General features: G+C 32.4%; 1 protein-coding gene across 1 annotated transcript in view; it reads right to left on the reverse strand.

Annotated features, from left to right (window-relative positions):
- The window catches only part of DNAH5 (Dynein heavy chain 5, axonemal), a gene marked incomplete at both ends in the record, with an annotated part of 92,277 nt that overhangs the window by 31,238 nt on the left and 42,723 nt on the right, over nucleotides 1-18,316 (reverse strand). Inside the window, 6 exons of the mRNA XM_051218743.1 lie at nucleotides 1,667-1,914; nucleotides 2,648-2,996; nucleotides 4,557-4,756; nucleotides 6,271-6,457; nucleotides 7,091-7,285; nucleotides 8,274-8,640. Of these exons, the coding sequence (XP_051071353.1) occupies nucleotides 1,667-1,914; nucleotides 2,648-2,996; nucleotides 4,557-4,756; nucleotides 6,271-6,457; nucleotides 7,091-7,285; nucleotides 8,274-8,640 (1,546 nt within the window). The remainder of the gene's footprint in view (nucleotides 1-1,666; nucleotides 1,915-2,647; nucleotides 2,997-4,556; nucleotides 4,757-6,270; nucleotides 6,458-7,090; nucleotides 7,286-8,273; nucleotides 8,641-18,316) is intronic.

Here is an 18,316-nt window from a genome sequence, read left to right on the forward strand (position 1 = left end):
ATTTGACCGGTGCCTCTGTCGAAAACTTTATCATTGAGATAACTAAACTTTAAATTCGATTTATAGTCACTATAAAGCAGAAAGTTTCACGTTTTCCGGTTCCCATTACTGAATTTTAAGAATGTCGAGTCATGAATCTCATGCATAATACTTTAGAATTCCATCTAGCATTTAGATTTTTAACTTGTCAGTCAGTTGATTGTTATGTTATTCTAACTGAAGTTTAAAATAAAGTTCGACAACGTTTGCTTCCTGAATTCTTTTCTATAATATGTTTTAGTATTTCAACCTGTCGAAGTACAGTCTTTAGCTAATCACTAATTACTAGTAAGAATAGGTTGATCACTGTTAACTGTTTTTTTAGCATATGTTAAAGTAAATGAATATATTCAATCAGTTATTTAAAACAAATATGTAATCATGAAAACTTCCTTTCGGGAAATAAGTAGGAACAGAAGTATTGTAAAATAGAACTCAGGTTATTAATTTTGACAGTTAATGGGTGCGTATTACCTTTTCCAGCCATATTACCTAAGTTAATTCAATCAACAATTGACTTCTAAAGTTAAATAATCACAAATTTAAGCATAAAGTTTCATAAGATAAAGATTATTGTAGACGAGACTTACGTTAGTAAAACTTGCATGTTGTTTGGTATAGGAGCATGTAGAAAACTGGTTAAAAGCTAACACATAAGATTTAAGGTTCCTAAATAACTGGTATAAAATATCGTACATCCTGAGTGATATAATTCAAAATCGATAGTTACTTCATGGATACCTTTGCCTACCTTAAGCAATTAAGTTACGAAAACACAAAGAGATTAATGTATCGAGACATGTCTTAAAAGACAAAATTATTCCACAACTTATTTCTTGTTTTTGATCAAGGAATAATTTGACATCTCGCATAGCAATCAAAGTCTACAGATCATGAAATCTTTTTTTAACGCCAAACTTTTACTTTACATTCATTTGGCCTTTGAGGATATGCACCACATTTATGTTCAGTTCTAACCGTCAGTTATTCTATCTGTTTAATAAGAACACTCTTAACCAAGTGAAGTAACAAGTATATGACTCTCCTCTAGATTCGATTATAAAAATATTTTCTGTTAAATTTAGCCGACAACAATCATGAAACATTTTTTTATTAAGTACGATTCATTTTTCCTCAATCACTTAATCGGAGATGCATGCAATATAATCTGACCATGAATGTTTAACAACATATGTGAGCCATTCAAGTTGAAGTACATAAAACAACGTCAATACTTAGTCGGCCAGTGTATATGCAAAATAAACATTAATCGCGTTTTTTAGTACTAAACAAATCTTTGAAATTTTTTAGAAAACAAGTAACGCTTCAGTAAATTAATGTTACTGAAACGACGTTATCTTTAATTCACTTTCCAAATATAAATAAGACTATTGGCCAACGAAATTTTAGGATTCATGAAACATTTATCAAAAGCCAGTTATGGGTCGAAAAATGAAAAAAGAATATTTAAATATCAACAGCATCTACCGGTCCTGTAAGTTTGCGGTACATAAATCAATAGCATGAGGACATAGCTTCAGAGATAATTTGTAAGGCATTATATTGTACTCAACTTATTAGAAAAGGGATAAATAAAACCCAATATAAAGAATGTGTATCTACTTGCCGATGGAGAATCCTTTTCTTCTGGCTTAGGTAATATTCCACTCAGGATATCGCAAGCTTGACGAATGACAAATGCTTCTAAAACACTCATCTTAAAGTTCAAATGCCTAGTTGCATATTGGTACACACTTTCAAACGATGCCGTAAATAATTGCAACAACTGGTCAGCTTCACTTTTTCCACGTGACATTAACCATCCTTGTAGTATTGGCAACCAAGGTAATGTAGTTGTACTAATGTATACCATACCTGAGGAATGAAAAATGTTTAAGATTTGGAATTTTGCAAAACTTGGACTCTATACAAGAATTTTTAATATATTTTATCTGGTACTCAAAAGAACATAAATATCTACTTGGTTATTGGCCGAGTACTCTAATTGAAAGCTTTTTAAATGAATCGTTCTGTTGATTTATTTTAATTAATGCCACTTTACTATTTTTAGCTAAGACGTTTATATTGCTTGTAAGCATTTTCATCTAAATTCAATGTTGCATATAACGTCTTCGTTCAGTAAAAACTTCTGTTTTGTTCTATTCGATAAGATTGTCAACTTCTGCTTACTTGGACATACAATTTGACCTTATTTAGTTATTTAGAATAATTTAGATCACTGTTAGTTGTTCATGGGATGATTATTGAAACAAGATAATAAACTTTCCGCTCAACTTAGGCACTCGGGGTTTCAAATTTTTGATCATTGATCCATGGTCTATCAAGAGTTAATGGTATATTACTAAGGTTATTTTGACTTAAATAAACGGTATAATTAGCACCATTGAAACTTATCTATAGGGGTTTTGTACTTACAGAAAATTTGAGGTAAATTAATTGGAGCAGATAAATACTATCACAATCAATAAAAAAGTTACCAACCTTTAGGTGATTTTTATAGACGAAAAACCGCAAGAATAAGTTTAAATAGACAGTTGTTTTAAAGTATTTATGGAACTTCTAAAAGCTATGCAATTTATTTACTTACCGTTTCTTGAAACAGTTGCTGGTGACGCATTGTCAACATTATCCACTTCAAAAATAATCTTACAACATGGTGCCATTGGAATACGATCACCATTAGCCAGTGTTAAAAGTTTACTGTCATCAAGAACCGAGTTCAAATTTTCAATCCATAATGCATCAACTGGACCATCTAATATAAGCCAGATATGTTCACCCTTCTTGGCTTTCAATGTTCTTCTCCATAGCGTGGAAAATATGCCATCTGTCCAATCATTTGTAGCAACATCTAAACGTCCAAACATTTGTGAAGCTGTAATCGCTTTCGGATTCATACGCATTTCACGATGTGGTTCAAAGCACTCAGTCATTGCCTGTTTTTGAATAATTAAAGTATGAAACTCCTCAAATGCTGATTAAGAAAAAACACATCATTCTTTAATACATTACTCTTTCAGAAAAATCGAGTTTATGGAGGGTTTGTGGGTCAGAGTAGATTTAATTTTGAGTGGAACAGAATTTAGATTTTACTGGAAAGGTGTTATTACAAATTTAAAAAGTATAAATGAATTTTGATGCAGTAACTTTCGTGTAATTTCTCATGTATAAGCGATTACTTTTTAAATCAATGATAAATAGTTGAATGTAACGAGGTGTAAGAATGATATTCAAATGCGAGTGCTAACTTACTATGATGATGTAGACTTGTTACACTAAATATTTTTTCACGTCATTATGGTTTATGACTATTGGTAATTAGAAGCCAAATGTGAGGATTTTGTTTGTAGCATTTTGAAAACAAAACACTAATTCAGAGACCAAGACAAATTTAGTATCATAAATGGTTCAAATCACTTCTTTTTGCTAAGTTGATTATTGGCTAAATCTACTTTATCCTCGTCTATTGGAACTACAATGACTATCTGTATGATTTGTGATTGTCATTATAGTGGTGTTAACCTTCCGAAAGTGTGATCCTAGACCAGATATACTGCAGTGCCACTAGTAACCCATAATAGATTTACTGATAGTATTACCTATGCTAGGAAAAGGGTGATTCGAACTTTTGAAACACTGGGTAACAGCCCACTGATTCAATAACGGAACAAAAGTAGCTGGAGAATGAAGCATATGATGACTGACTTTAATGAGAATGTAAACTGATCAATAATATTAAGGGCTTCAGTAATATACAGCAAATGAATATTAACACATATCAGATATATGCTAAATGTTTGATTGACAAACAGCTAAGCAAAATCATATGTTTTAGAAAACCTATTTTTCGGCTGGAAGTGTTAAGTATTTTCTTATCGTCATCTTTTGTAACGATCTTTTGCACTACGATATTACTTATCATCCATTATTAAACATTAAGTCCAAATAAGCGTGAATTTTTAAACTCACTTGATCAAATCACTTTGCAAATGTAATGGGTAACATGATTTTTTTTTTACTTAATAAAGCTCTTCAGTCAAATGTTTGATCCTATTTCGAGACCAATCAACATTTCATAATCTCAGCTACTCACAAGAATCAACCATGGAATCTTTTTTATAATCTCATGATGAGTGGTTTAGTTTGAATCACATTTGGGCAAAAACTAATAACCAGTATGTGCCAGTTGAAATTGTATTGTTTTGTGACTTGAAAAAGTTTAGATAACATAAACGAATATGATCACATTACCTGCCTTCATATTAAAGTAATTTATTCACAAAATAGCAGAACATTTGGCCACAACCCAATTTATGAGTACAACAAATTTAATTGATCTGATTCACTATTAGTTACCAGCTTCCCCTTAATGTGAATAAAAAACAATGAACTATACACAAAGATTCTTGATCCATCAATACTATATTACAACTCAATGAACGCTGAGGGATAAGCTAATAATATAAAAATGTTGAGAAAAAGTTGTAGTGACGTACCTTCATCAAAGCTTGAATACAACAAGATTTACCAGTACCTGAAGGTCCTAATGTCATCATACCATGACGAACACGTTGAGTTTCATACAATTGTATAACTTTAAGAAACCATGGTGGGTGACTAATTAAATGTGATTCTGCTAGATTTTGTTTTATAGCTTTTTCAAGATCTGGATAGCCACCTTTATCTAATGAAATACCTTTCATAAAAGTAGAGAAAATTAATTTATGGTAGTTTGTAAAAGAAGTTAAGTGATTTAATATCAGAAGCTACAGAATGAATGTCTCAAATTTCAGTTCAAAGTCTAAAAAGTAATTTTAAGTACATTAAAAATGCCATCGAAAGTCATTGTTAGTTTGATTTGCTTTCCATTAGTTCTAGGGTTTTAGAAAAAGTTTGTAAGAGTAGAAGGAACCCATATAGTTGAAGTTTCCATTTATCAACATTTAGTAAATAATATTTAAGAAAGTAAAAACGTTCAGATAGTTTAGATGCTCTTGTACCTCTCTCTCCAACCGAGCAGTTACTAGATTTTCTAAAATGTGTACACCAACTTGTATTTGAAATAGAAATTGTTGTGTCTTTACGCCCGCTCTTTATCACGTGATTTATTCGCCAATCAAAATACGACTTATTCTATCTTGTACTGTACTAAACCAATGACGTTCGACGTGTCTGATCAGCCCAGCGTCCTATTGGTACTTTGCTCCCCTAGCCCGTCCATCTGAGTCCGGAATACCAATAACAGCCTTCACTATGCGAATCATTTATTCCAGAAATACTGGGTTTATAAACCAACTAAACAGACCTCAACGCACCATAAAGTAGGAAATAACATTTATAAACAATGAAGCCAAAAAGTGGCTGTGAGCGTGGGAGACAGTAATTAATAAACTGAGTATAATTTAAGAACAGTAAATATTTTAATAATAAATTATAGATCAAAATGAAGCTTATAATAAGGGGAATATAAATATACATAATCTCATTACTGAATAGTTATACCATAAGAATATATAGATAATATTAGTCCATTAATAGGTCTCAGAAGTTACTCGTAATGTAATCTTCACTAGGATATAACAGAAATGTGATAACAGAAGTTGTATCATTGTTGATCAAGTTTTCTTAGTCAAATAATCATACAGAAATTAATTGACCAAGAGAAGAAAGTGACAGACCTACAATTTCTTGTTAACTGTTTCTAACTGAATGGCGACTAATACAGTATACATGTATGTTGAGATTTTTAGCACATTAGCTTCAAAATTACTCGATCAATAGCTTTATGCATTAGTATAAAAACTCTTTTGAGACTAAGCTCTAGACAGATAACGACTATTTAAAAATTTTCACAAGAAAGGGTTTTACAAATTGTTAATGTTCTATAAAATCGACCTTCGAGAATTTCCTTAATGGTAGATTCGTTAAAAATATCACTCAACGGATGAATTTTTGTATACGACATACGTGCTTAAAGTTAGCCTGTATATAAACGAGTTGGCTTAAACGATTAAAAATTATCTTTATGCACAAATAAGATCATTTTTCATAAGCTTAGACTGATTCATTAGTTTCCCTTCCTCTTTGTTTTACGTTCTAACACGACAAGCAATCTCACCATCGATCTAATCAGTTTTTATGTGACCTTTACTGGGATCCAAATAATAATGTGACAAACCGAGAAATTGAGATTTAATTAAAACCACATACCAGGGAATAGGTCATCAAGTAGCGATAAAAACAGAGGTTCATCAGGTCCGACTAATTTACTGAGATTCATATCACGCAATACACGCATTACTGTTTCGAATTCCGTATCATTTGGATTGGCACGCTTTACTGCACCTAGTGTACGCAACACGGAAAGAATATTTCGTAGCCCAAAGTCATAATGAATCTGCATTAGGAAAATTAAAGAAAGAAGAAGTTTATAGTTGTCAGAATATTGTCATAACGAAAATGAAGCGGAGAAAGAGACAAACAAACGGATGGAGAGAGACCAGAAATACAGGCAATACTGGGGTCTCCGTTCAAACAATCAATGAATTAACGGTAATCTGTCAATTCAGTGTTTCAAATAGACAAAGGAAAAGTACAAACACTTGAAACAAAACTCGCCATAAGTTTTACAACGCTAGTTCTGTGGAAAACTTATTGAAAATAAATATTTTTCATTCAACTAGAGTTTTAACAGATGACAAATTTATTTAAACCAGACAAATCGCATGTAATTGAAAAGGATTTCCAACATAATTTAAAATACATGATTTTCAAACTTCATGATGAACAAACGTAATGACAGAGTGGTGGAAATAATAATCGCTTGACCTGAGTCTAGAGTTAAGGAAAAAAGCGTTGACCTTTATTCGCAGTAGTTCGTAAATGCATTGAACTATACAATACATAAACAAATTGAAAAGGTCACTTACGTTGTATACATAGTATATCATTACGTAAACGTTAAGTAACATTTAATATTCCACCGAAAACCTAATTTATATTCATACCGTCTATAAAAAAATCTACCCACCTGTTTACTCAACTGTTCTTCACACAATTTATATAACGTATAAAACTTTTGTGCTGATATAATATTTTCAATGAAGCCACATGATGCAAGTTTAACACGTATAATGATTTGTCTATCAGGCACCATCATTGCTACTGTTCGAAAGTTGATTTTCAAATTTTCAGGCAATTCCTGTCGTCCAGCATAACCAGGATTCTAGACATATGGACATACAAAATTAATTGTGAATATCTAACCACCTATTTTCGCTTAAATGTGTGAAAACACCAAATTTCACCAAGATTTATGGTGCGTTATAATATGACGAAATTAATAAGGTGAATAAAAACAGTCAAAAAATTACTAAACTGACTTTCAGGGAACAGTTCATTCGATCTCAAGTGAGCTCAACATGTGGACATGTTCTTTCCGTACACTATACCTAAGTGAAGATAACTTGATACAAGACTAGTCCTCTGGTACGCGAATGGTATACTCACTACTGAGTCAGACTATCTGAAATTAATTAAAGAATTTTTTTAAACTATCACCAAAGCTTTTATTGATATTACTGCAAAACGCTGGCAATAAGACGAATAATCTTGAAGTATTCTGCGGAGGTACACTAGAACAAGGTGATCTGGCCTTGTTTTTATAATTGTAAAAATAATAAATTTATTAGCGAGTCAAGTCAGTAGCAAATGAAAATAAAGGCTCAGTTTATGTTTATCTTGGACTTGAACTAGAAGCCTTTTAGTCTGATTTATAACTAATACATATTAAAACAAAATAAAACGGTTTGCATGAATGATTAACTGTCAGTTAAATTAATATTCGCAAAGTTAAAAAACACTATATCGATAGACAATTAATATATTTAAATCTGTTATGAACCAGTAGACTATGACAAATATTACTGATGAGCTATGGAGCCAAAAATTTATGAGCTTACTGAAATTACTTTCAGATAAGAAAATCCCTTGCATCCATACTGTTTCTATTTGTTGAATTCCAGTTTCCTGTTCTCCCTCATTTAAGACGTTGAAATCCTCTTGACTTACAACACAAATATTGACCAAAATGAAAATAATAATGTTAATTTTTCATTAAGAATTCTAAAAGAACCCAGAACTAAAGCTTAGTCAACTTAAGAGTATCTGCAAGTGACAAATATGTAAAGATGATTTATACAAGATGATCATACCATGGTCAAGAATATTCCAAATTGTGGATTCATAGTTATAATTTCACCATCCGTAAACACAAACTGAGGTTTACGCTCCTTTTTACATGTTAATATGATAGCAATCTGTTGAGCGGCTACTGATAACACAGGTAGTTCGATACGATTAAATTCATCAAAGCACCCCCAAGAACCAGATTGTGCTAAACCTTTGAATATTCTGCCTAAACCACGAAAATCCATCTGGTCAGAACAATTTGATACAATTACGTATTTTCCTAAGCATCTACCCATGTCTTTCACTGTTTCCGTTTTGCCAGTTCCTGCCGGTCCAGCTGGTGAACCACCCATAGACATACCAATCGCTTGTGCAAGTGTAATATAACATCTATAAATATGAAGAGAAAGGATATATTAACTTGTTAGTCAACATAAATTAGTAAAGAACGAAAATAATTTATGCGCTTTACCATGTTTAATTTTTATATTTATAATTACATAGAAACTATGTAGCGCTGTGTGACACCTACGCACTATATCGTTAATGTTATCAAAATAAATTACACTAATATTTTCCCCAGCAATGTTAGTTGAAAAGTTTGTTAGCTTCGAGAGAAATCGAGATTATTCGACTGCTTAAATCTAGAGCGAAATAAATCCCAATGATATATAATCTGATTGAGTGCAACTTACGAGACGTCTAGATTGTGATTAATAGGAGCAATCTACAGATACCTCTGGATTTGAGTATTGTGTTGAACAGCTAATTTATGAGTCTACTTTTAGATGTTTGTTTGCTCAAGGTTTTACGCAGGTCTGTGAGATAAGCGTGAATATCGCCAAGTATCTAGCATTTTAACGTACAAGTTTAAATTTTCATGCTAATTTATGGGTGTGAAACATGGCCATTAAGAATAGGAGATATTCGTAAGTTACTAGTATTCAATCACAGGTGTCTTCGAAGCACTGTTCATTTATTTTGGGACCACTAAATAAGAAATGCCTGGGTTATGAATAGGGTATTAGGTAAGTATTGCAAATTGACTGATGAGCTAGTAAACCTTCATCATCTGAGGTGGTTGAGACATGTGTTACGCATGCCCAGCTACTGCCTGCTTCGACAGATGACGTCGTCTGGTGTAGAAGTAGGCTGGAAGAGAGCTAGGGATGGTCAAACCAAAACATGGAGTTAGTCAATGAATTCGTCAACAACTGGATGATCAATGTTAATAAGTGTAGAGTACCTGGTTGAGGTTCGCGTGATCACCATTACCGATGGTTAGAGATTTCAAACGATATGGCTCAAAATCGTTTGGAATGGGGCAAGTGCACGCATTCTTTGTCTTCCTACAAATTCTGAGCCCTTGAATTCCTCATAACGTTTTTCTATCCCGTTAATGTATGTTTTCTTTTCGAATCGTATCTTCGATTCCTAATCTTTCCTATTACCAGTGATACTGCTACAACCTCTACTAATCTGGGACTCAGCCTGACGGTTTCATCTCTCTGTACTAATGGGGCGTGACAACTCGAACCAATGTACATACATGCCAAGTTATACGTAGCGTCTGACAGAGAGGCGAACTGGAAAAACCAAAATAATGCAACCATTAAAGTGAGACATTTTGTGTGTGCAAATAAATATCCATTGACAAAGATGTTGGAAAGTCAAATTATTTTGTTAGTAAATGACAATCCAGTGGCATTTGTTGAACCGAAATCTATTGTGAAATGATTTTTGGTTAATAAATGTACCGACTAGTATACTGCATGTAACAAACCGCGTTTCAGAAAGATATCTTCAATATATATATATATGTGTTATATATATATATATATATATGTTAGATACATTTCACATCACTGGAATAACATAAGTAGATCAATAATGTCATAGAAATAACTGTTGTAGTGTAGTTTAAATAGAACGTGTATGGCGATCGGTTTAGTTGGAAGATACCTATCGATACAAGTAGTTTCAGATGATATAAATCAGTAGAGAAAACTATCTTGATACTCCTATGCGGATAATTTCCGTTTAATCTTTATAATGATAGACATTTGATGGAAGGGTGAGTAGAGAAACATTTTGAGAATGAACTGTTGATTCTGTTATCAGTAAGCTTAACTGATAGAAATATCTTCCGACTTCTGATCACTCGAGAGAAAGTATGGTCAAGATATAAAAAATGAAAGATTTATTTCTTGTACCGTTGTGGTGCGTGCTACTTATGTTTATATAAGTAGTATATGACGCGAGTCAGGAATGTAAGGTCTGGCAGCAGAAGATGAGTGAAGATCAAAAAAGCGAGAGGGGGAAGAGAATGCAATTTGTATGAAAATGTAAGAACAATGAAGTCTGAGGCATTTTGAGACAACTGGTGGACATTTTGCAAATTAACGATTTGATATATAGTTCTCAGATTTTATTGAGATGCTCTGTAATTTTGTGTCAAAAACACATTCGGTTGTCCTCACCTGTGTTCTCCTTCACTACACTGTTACTACCATTCTCATTAATAATAGAACCAGGTATGGTATAATAGGTATTCTGCGGTTTAATAGTTTCCCAAAGAATATCATTAGAAAAACGAAACAAACTATCCTTTATTAAATAACATATTTAATGAAAGATCTTTGGATTGGCATTGTGGTTTTACCTCACCTTCAAGGTGCTACAGAGGAATTACAACAGGTCTTGAGAACCTACAAAATCAAAGCTTTCTTTAAGACGATCAACACTAAAAATGCTTTAGTTAGAATAAAAGATAAGATCTCATTTACATCTACATATAATGGTGTCTACAGATTAGGTTGTGTCAACTGTAATGAGTTCCACATTGGAGAGTCTTCCCGCGATATCTTGACTCGCGCCAAGGAACACTCACGTTAAACAAAAAGACCTGATAATCCTGTAGAATTGGAAAATCTACTGGCTAAATCAGCAATAGCAGTACATGCTATTTTCAATAACCACGAAGTTGATATTAAAAATATCAAAATAATTCAGCAAGGTTTTTCCAACTATGAAGAAAGGCGATTAATCGAAGTGTTTCACGTAATGCTAAATTCCTCTGCCCACAATAGGAAAGAAAGCTTGAATATTCATCCAACCTGGACTGTTTATCCGAACGATCACATTTTCCACGCAACCCGCACACACATATACACGCAATTTCAACCTCATTACTTCATATTACCAACATATACATTTTTTATACCCACCTTCTAACGCACAAATTAATACGGTAATATGTGATTAAAAATCAAATCGACCAAAAATAACTAGACATTGACATGCTCAGACCTATTATGATTTTGATAGTACTAAAAATATTCAGCATTGTTTCCATTATACTACTTAAACATGTGTTAATTTTATTTCGGCTATGCATTTACCCTGAAGAAATGGCTTACATTAAGTCATGAAACGTCAGAAATACAATTTTCTACTCAGTAGGACATTACAAAGGTTATATTAATAAAAACCATTCATGTCAAGAAAACTTGCCGATCTGTAAGTGGTGTAACAACCAGTCGTTCTGTGCATCCGATAAATTCATCTTGATAAATGAAATTTACGTCGGTAATTGAAATTAGACATACATCTGAATCTTCTAAATAGTAGAAACGTGTTTGTTTAAGCCAATCAAAATCTGTTGGTGATTTGATACGGTCTTTAACCTAAAACAGTCAATCAAGTGGAAGCTGTTATTTATCCAAAACTATGCAGTAGTAAGAATAATATCAAGTGAGTAATTTACGTTTGAACATTATATTTATTATGCAATGGTTTAATTTTATAAAGTATGACTTAGATAAGTAATGATAAAAAGATTTATGTTTGTATATTTCTTTAAATTAGATGATTTTGTTAAGATTTCGTACGATTCAAGAAATAATTTACATAATACTAATTATCCAAGGGGAACAGAATAAATTCATAGTTCCACATAAATTTCTTTGCTTATAGTTCAATGAATCAACCTTCACATTCAGCAAATGAATAAATTCAGTCGAACAAGACTTGGATAAACTTTCCAAAGTTAAACTGATCATTTTATGCATGGAAAATGCATACAGGTTAATGGTTAATTTCAAGTATCAGAGTTGAAATACTATTGCATTTAAAATTTAGTCTTTGATATTGAGAAATATGGAAATTTTGTTTAAATAATATATCCTAATTTACAATGAATGTTTGTCATTCGCATAATACAATCAGTTCTTTTAACTAGCTATTATTTTCACTTTAGATATTTTGTAGCTAGCATTGAATGCGAAGAATCGAGATAAAGTTAAAAGTCATCTGTATAATTCATTTCAGTTAGTCTCAACTCAAGAATTCAAGTACATGAGATTTGACATTCATTGAACTGAAAAATCAACGGAAGCATCTGAAATTAAGTGATATGACAGATAAAATAGTAGCCGCCTCGAATAGATAAACCTTTATTCAGAATAAATAAGATTCATGTAAGTAAGTAATTAAGTCTGACTAATTATTTAATGGCTTCACTCAAAATAGAACACCTGAAGTTTACTAAATGGGGAAAAATATAGCTACTGAAAACTGTTTTACTCTTCACAAACACCAATCTAATAGTTGTTTAAAATTATTAAAACAGTGTCAATTTCTGCTAAATGGTGAATATCTGAAATCAGTGTATTCTCAGTTTTGGTACTAAATTGTATGCCATGATCGGTCATGGCAACGAATACGTAATCAAAGACGACGTTTCGTTATGTTTTTGATCCCTCCTCTTTAGCCTGATTCAAATCACTAGAGACGTTTAAAGAATCAAGCCTGATTTCATGCATTAAACCAATACCTATTGAATTTTAAAGGTTCCCATATAATGTCGAGTAAAAATGTAGTATGTGTTTGTATTAAATGAATAATCAGAAATCAGTTACATATTGCTAATTTTTCTTGGTCAATAAGCGTGATTAGAACGCTACATAGTCATATTGTTAGTTCACAGACCCAGCAAATCTCAATTGTAACTGTAAATCTTCATTCAGACGAATCTAAATTAATCTAGCCATCGTATTCGAAAAGTCAGTAATTTTTTTAGTTTCATACTGTTTGTATATCGAAGAAATTTAACATCAGTGGTTGGCAAGGGTGGATTTTAATGGAAACATTGACGAGACAGACAGTTAAATCTTGATTTTTCGTGATAATTTTTATAAAATGTTGAGCTTATGAATAGACACAATTATTTATCAACTGTACTTACTAATGATGAGAAAATATCTTTTTGATGAAGATGTATGGTGATTAATGTCTCTAATTTAGTTCGCTCCACTTGCGTTAAGTTGTGTGTAGTTTGCTGAATAAGCAAGTTTAGTAGACGACCAAATTCATGATCAGTCATTTGCATAATCTTTTTATTATGTCTGGCTTCTTTTAGTGCGTTAGTTGAATCTCTTGTCCAGATAAACTGAATACCCAATAGTCCCACCTAAAGGTAAAGTAGAGGTCAGAGGAAAGTTTAATCATTAATATTACAGCCTTGAAATTATTGATAAATAAGTGAATCTGAAACATGATAACCATACAATAGTATTAAACATTGATTTAGTTCTGCCAATATGGCTTAAACAGTCATCTGTTGAAAAAGTATTTCAGACAGCACCGCAGACCTCGCCGATTTTCTGAAATAATCAGGAAATCAACAAATTCAGAGAAATAATTTCAATATTTTCATGTTACCTACTATCTTTAAAAAAACGTTTCTCTGAATCCTGGAGATAATCCCCCCATATGCTGATGTAACAGCTCAAGAATACGGAAAATTAAAAACTGTATTTTATATTTGGTCATAAAGTAATCTGATATAATGTCCCTTATTTAGGTCTGAAAACATTCAGTGTAGTGGGATAGAAATCCAGTTTGTCTGAACTTTCTGGTAAACTGAAGATCGAAGTTATTACAGAAACGTGATTGCTTATCTTTCTGAGCAACTGCAAATTTGTTATAAGCTTTCATTTATCAACCCTTGGATCCTAGCTGACGCACATCAAGGCGTATTGAAAATATTGAGATGACTAATGTTCTCCATAGGGTTTGAACTGATGTCTAACAAGATCACAGTTTAAAACGTTTCTAATGGGTTGCTCTGGTAGCAATTTACCTTTTGAAGGACAAGATATTTACATTATCTGATCACTGTGTAGTAGCCAATGTCTGGTTCAATAAAGAACGACAGGACAAACTTGAATAACTAGGGAAACCTTCATGGATGATGGACTTTGAAAACAACATAAATTTATTAAAGTTCGGGAAATGGAAATAATTGGAGCTAGCTTTTCTCGATTACCGACTATCCCATTTTATAAAAGGGACAAAAACCACTTAGTATTAAGCATCAGAGAAGTACATTTGGTTGATTTCGTGTCAATGATTGTAGTTCTCATAGTTATTTAACGCTTGGATGGAGATCGTTAGTAGTAAACTCAGGAAAATTAAGTAGGTTTCGAACATTGCCATGAATTTATTGCCTTGGTTATATAAGTTTACATATTAGTGACTGATTGCAGTCATACTACTTAGTTTCAAGGCGATATTTTACTCCATCAACCGATAAGCCTTATGAAAATGTCTATCATCCGAAATTGTGCTTAAAAGGTATAATGACCTTCAGAAGGTCCTTGAATCAAATAATAATGGTTGGGCGGGAGCTTACGTAGAACTGTCATGTAAACCGCAAAAAGTAATCACTGTTCGTCAGGTAGTCGACGAAATATCCGTCTGTCTATCAAAGAGCAAGTATACTGAGCAATGGTCAGCTCTACCTACTTTCATACTACAAAAATGACTCATACAGGTAGGTTATATGTTTAAGCTACTAGTATCTGATCATAGATTTCTGCCAAGAATTGCTCTGGTAAGATGAAACCTCTAAGCGAGTAGTGCTAACTTTAAACACTGGGTACTGACTAAAAATAGGGTTGATGTAACTTCACTGAGTTCATTCATCTCCGATTTCCCACCATACAATTGAAATTTAGAAAAGAAGTTGATTATTTTACAGATGTCAGGTAGTTGATAACTTTGTAAATCTTTATAGACTGAGGTCAATACAGCATGTGCTGGACGTGTTTAACGATAGCTTGCCGTAACGTGCGATGCTGATAGGTGTAGACCTAAGCAGGAGAAAAAGTACTAGATATTTTCCTCTTCAAGTTTTTTGAGTAAATTAAAGGCAGTTAAAAGGTGGAACATAATATCAACAAAAATAAACGAAACGCCATATATTAGAATAATGCACAAGTGACACTAACCTGGGCAGGAAACGTCGCAAGAAATTCTAATATATTGACATCATCATCTATCGCTACTTTATAGCCTTCTCTTATTATTTGATGTAATGAAAACTGCGCTTCTTTCAATAATTTATTTAACCAAACTTCTACATGTCCTTCAGCTTTTACTGGATGCTCTAACTACATAGAAAAGATAAAACATTAAATAAGTAATCCCCGATAAAGTGACAAAACTATTATGACACTGATATACTCCTTGCACCTGCACTGATTTCTATTTATTAAATAACTAGTCAATCCGATGTTGGGTATGAGTAAATTGACATTGACGGACTCGGAAGACTGTAGCGTCTAGTACTATGTCAAGCTCACATAGAGTATTCTAGCTTCCTGACAAACCGACTTATTTATTACATTAAAAAGAAGAATATATTTGTAAAATCTCAGCGAATGAATTTGAAGTAAATCCAACGTTTCGCCTGGCAATCTGGTCCAAGCTTTTTCAAGGAAAATATAATCAAACAACAAAATTATCGAATATATATATATATATATATATTTATTTATTTATTTATTCGATAATTTTTTTATATTCGATAATTTTGTTGTTTGATTATATTTTCCTTGAAAAAGCTTGGACCAGAATGCCAGGCGAAACGTTGGATTTACTTCAAATTCATTCGCTGAGATTTTACAAATATATTCTTCTTTTTAATGTCTCAAATTAACTCGGCGCCCAAATATCATGAAACTATTCGTTCAAATTTAGACGAAAGTTCTTATCGACTTATTTATTCTTCCTGAGTGACATTTTCACCTTGTTAACTATTCTCTTATAACCTTGACTGTTTTTATAGGCGCTTGTGTCGATTGACTATCCTTCTCATCACATGTCTTTAGCTTATTCCTGTCTGGCTATAAAGATTAAGTCACGCTTTATCAAAAGAATTTGGCACACTTGAGTTCTCTAGTTTGCTTCTATGCTTCGTTTCTCTGATTGTCTGGATCAACGAATTTATGAAATATATGTGTCCTAAATTCATTCTCGTATTCGACTCCTTTAATTCCGTTGTTCTTTACCACGAATTAAGTCGATAATTATATACGAGGGGAGCCGGGATGTATATTTCGCTAACATCAACGTTCGATCAAATCAGAGTCAGATTTACGGGCCACAAAAAGACTCTTTATGTTCTATAGGATGTTTCACACCGCGGCTGACTGGCTTTCAACTTCAGTTCAATCATGACCAAAGTTTAGCTTTATAAATATCATGTTGGGAAAGTAAATGTTAAGTCGGTCAACATGACTGGTTAACTAAACTCAACAGATAAATAGTATAGTAATAGGGAAGGTGAAACCGGTAAAGTTTCATTTATGTTTCGTAATATAATATAGTTTCGGAACAAACTGAATCTAATATCATGAAAACCGTTGGATTGATAAAATAGTTGACCGAACAAATGGTGAACTCGATTTTAAGCAATACAAAACTCTATTTATTCAGCTTTGGGATTTTCCAAAAGCGTTTTATACTACTCATAAGTAAAACAAATAAGCTCACCTCTAATACCTCGCCTTCTTGTGAGTAACAGGTCAAAATCGTTTCATATTGTTTTTCATGAAACTTCACACTTTTAATGTTATCAAACACAGAAAGTAAATGTGCTTGTATCGTATGAGGATCTGATGCTTGACCCAGAATTTCCAGCAGAGTTGGATCAGAAACGAAAAAGAAGCGAGGGAAGAGAAGACGTTTCTTTTCCAAATAACTGGAAGTAACCGTTTGAAAAAAATGCATATTACTGGTCAATAAAATCGAAATTCATTCGTTTTTTTGGATATGAAGCTGCAGTGTGATAATCAAATCGGTCTTGACATTAGAATGAAATAATCGACAGTGTGATGTAGTTTAAACTACAAATTCTCACTAAAACTACATTATTCTTAAATCGAACAAAATTAAGGAACGAAGATTGGTTAGGTTGACGAGAATTGTTTAAGAACACATTGTCGGATGAACTAAAATGCTCAATTTTAACAATGGTTTCTCAATACCACTAAAAATGGTCAAATGAGTAACTGATCAATGTGTTTTTAAGGGTTGATTTCGATACTGTCTACAGGAACAGTTTAAGGGTAATCTATTAAAGTTTGAATTCAGTTGCTCATTCTTATATTTCTATTCGCCACTTAAAAATAAAAATGTATTTCCACATTCCCCATGTTGAAATCTACTTCTAAAACTGCTTTTATTCGTTACTTTATCTACTTTCCTTTTACTTACACGAACTATATACCTTCATCTAAATAAAAATTAAAGCATAAATTGAGGAGTCTATTTTGTTGCCAAGCAACAGGAAAACATTGCTATTATGTTATCATCATTTAGGTCTAAGTATTTCCATCTGAGGCTAAAATGTACTTTTTTAGAAATGGATATAGACCTAGTTTTTAGTTTGCTTAATTTTTAGTATAAAAGAAAGTTATCAACAAACCATTTATAAAGAGACTTAGAATATAATGGTTTGTTTTCTGATGGCACTCATACAGATAGACATGAACAAACAAACAATAAATCATTTTCATAGGGTTGAAAAAAGTCCATAAGATATAGGTCATTATTTCATGCATGTTCGTCTGTTATTTAGAATGAAATACTGCATATTATGCATAGCATATGCAATAGGATATAACTTCATTACTGTTACAATAAAATCACCTAATTAAGGAGGAACCTAGTTCCCGTAATTCCAGAAGTATAATATATATAGCACATCGATCACATAAGA

This window comes from Schistosoma haematobium, chromosome ZW, assembly GCF_000699445.3.
Source record: "Schistosoma haematobium chromosome ZW, whole genome shotgun sequence".
NCBI lineage: Eukaryota > Metazoa > Platyhelminthes > Trematoda > Strigeidida > Schistosomatidae > Schistosoma > Schistosoma haematobium.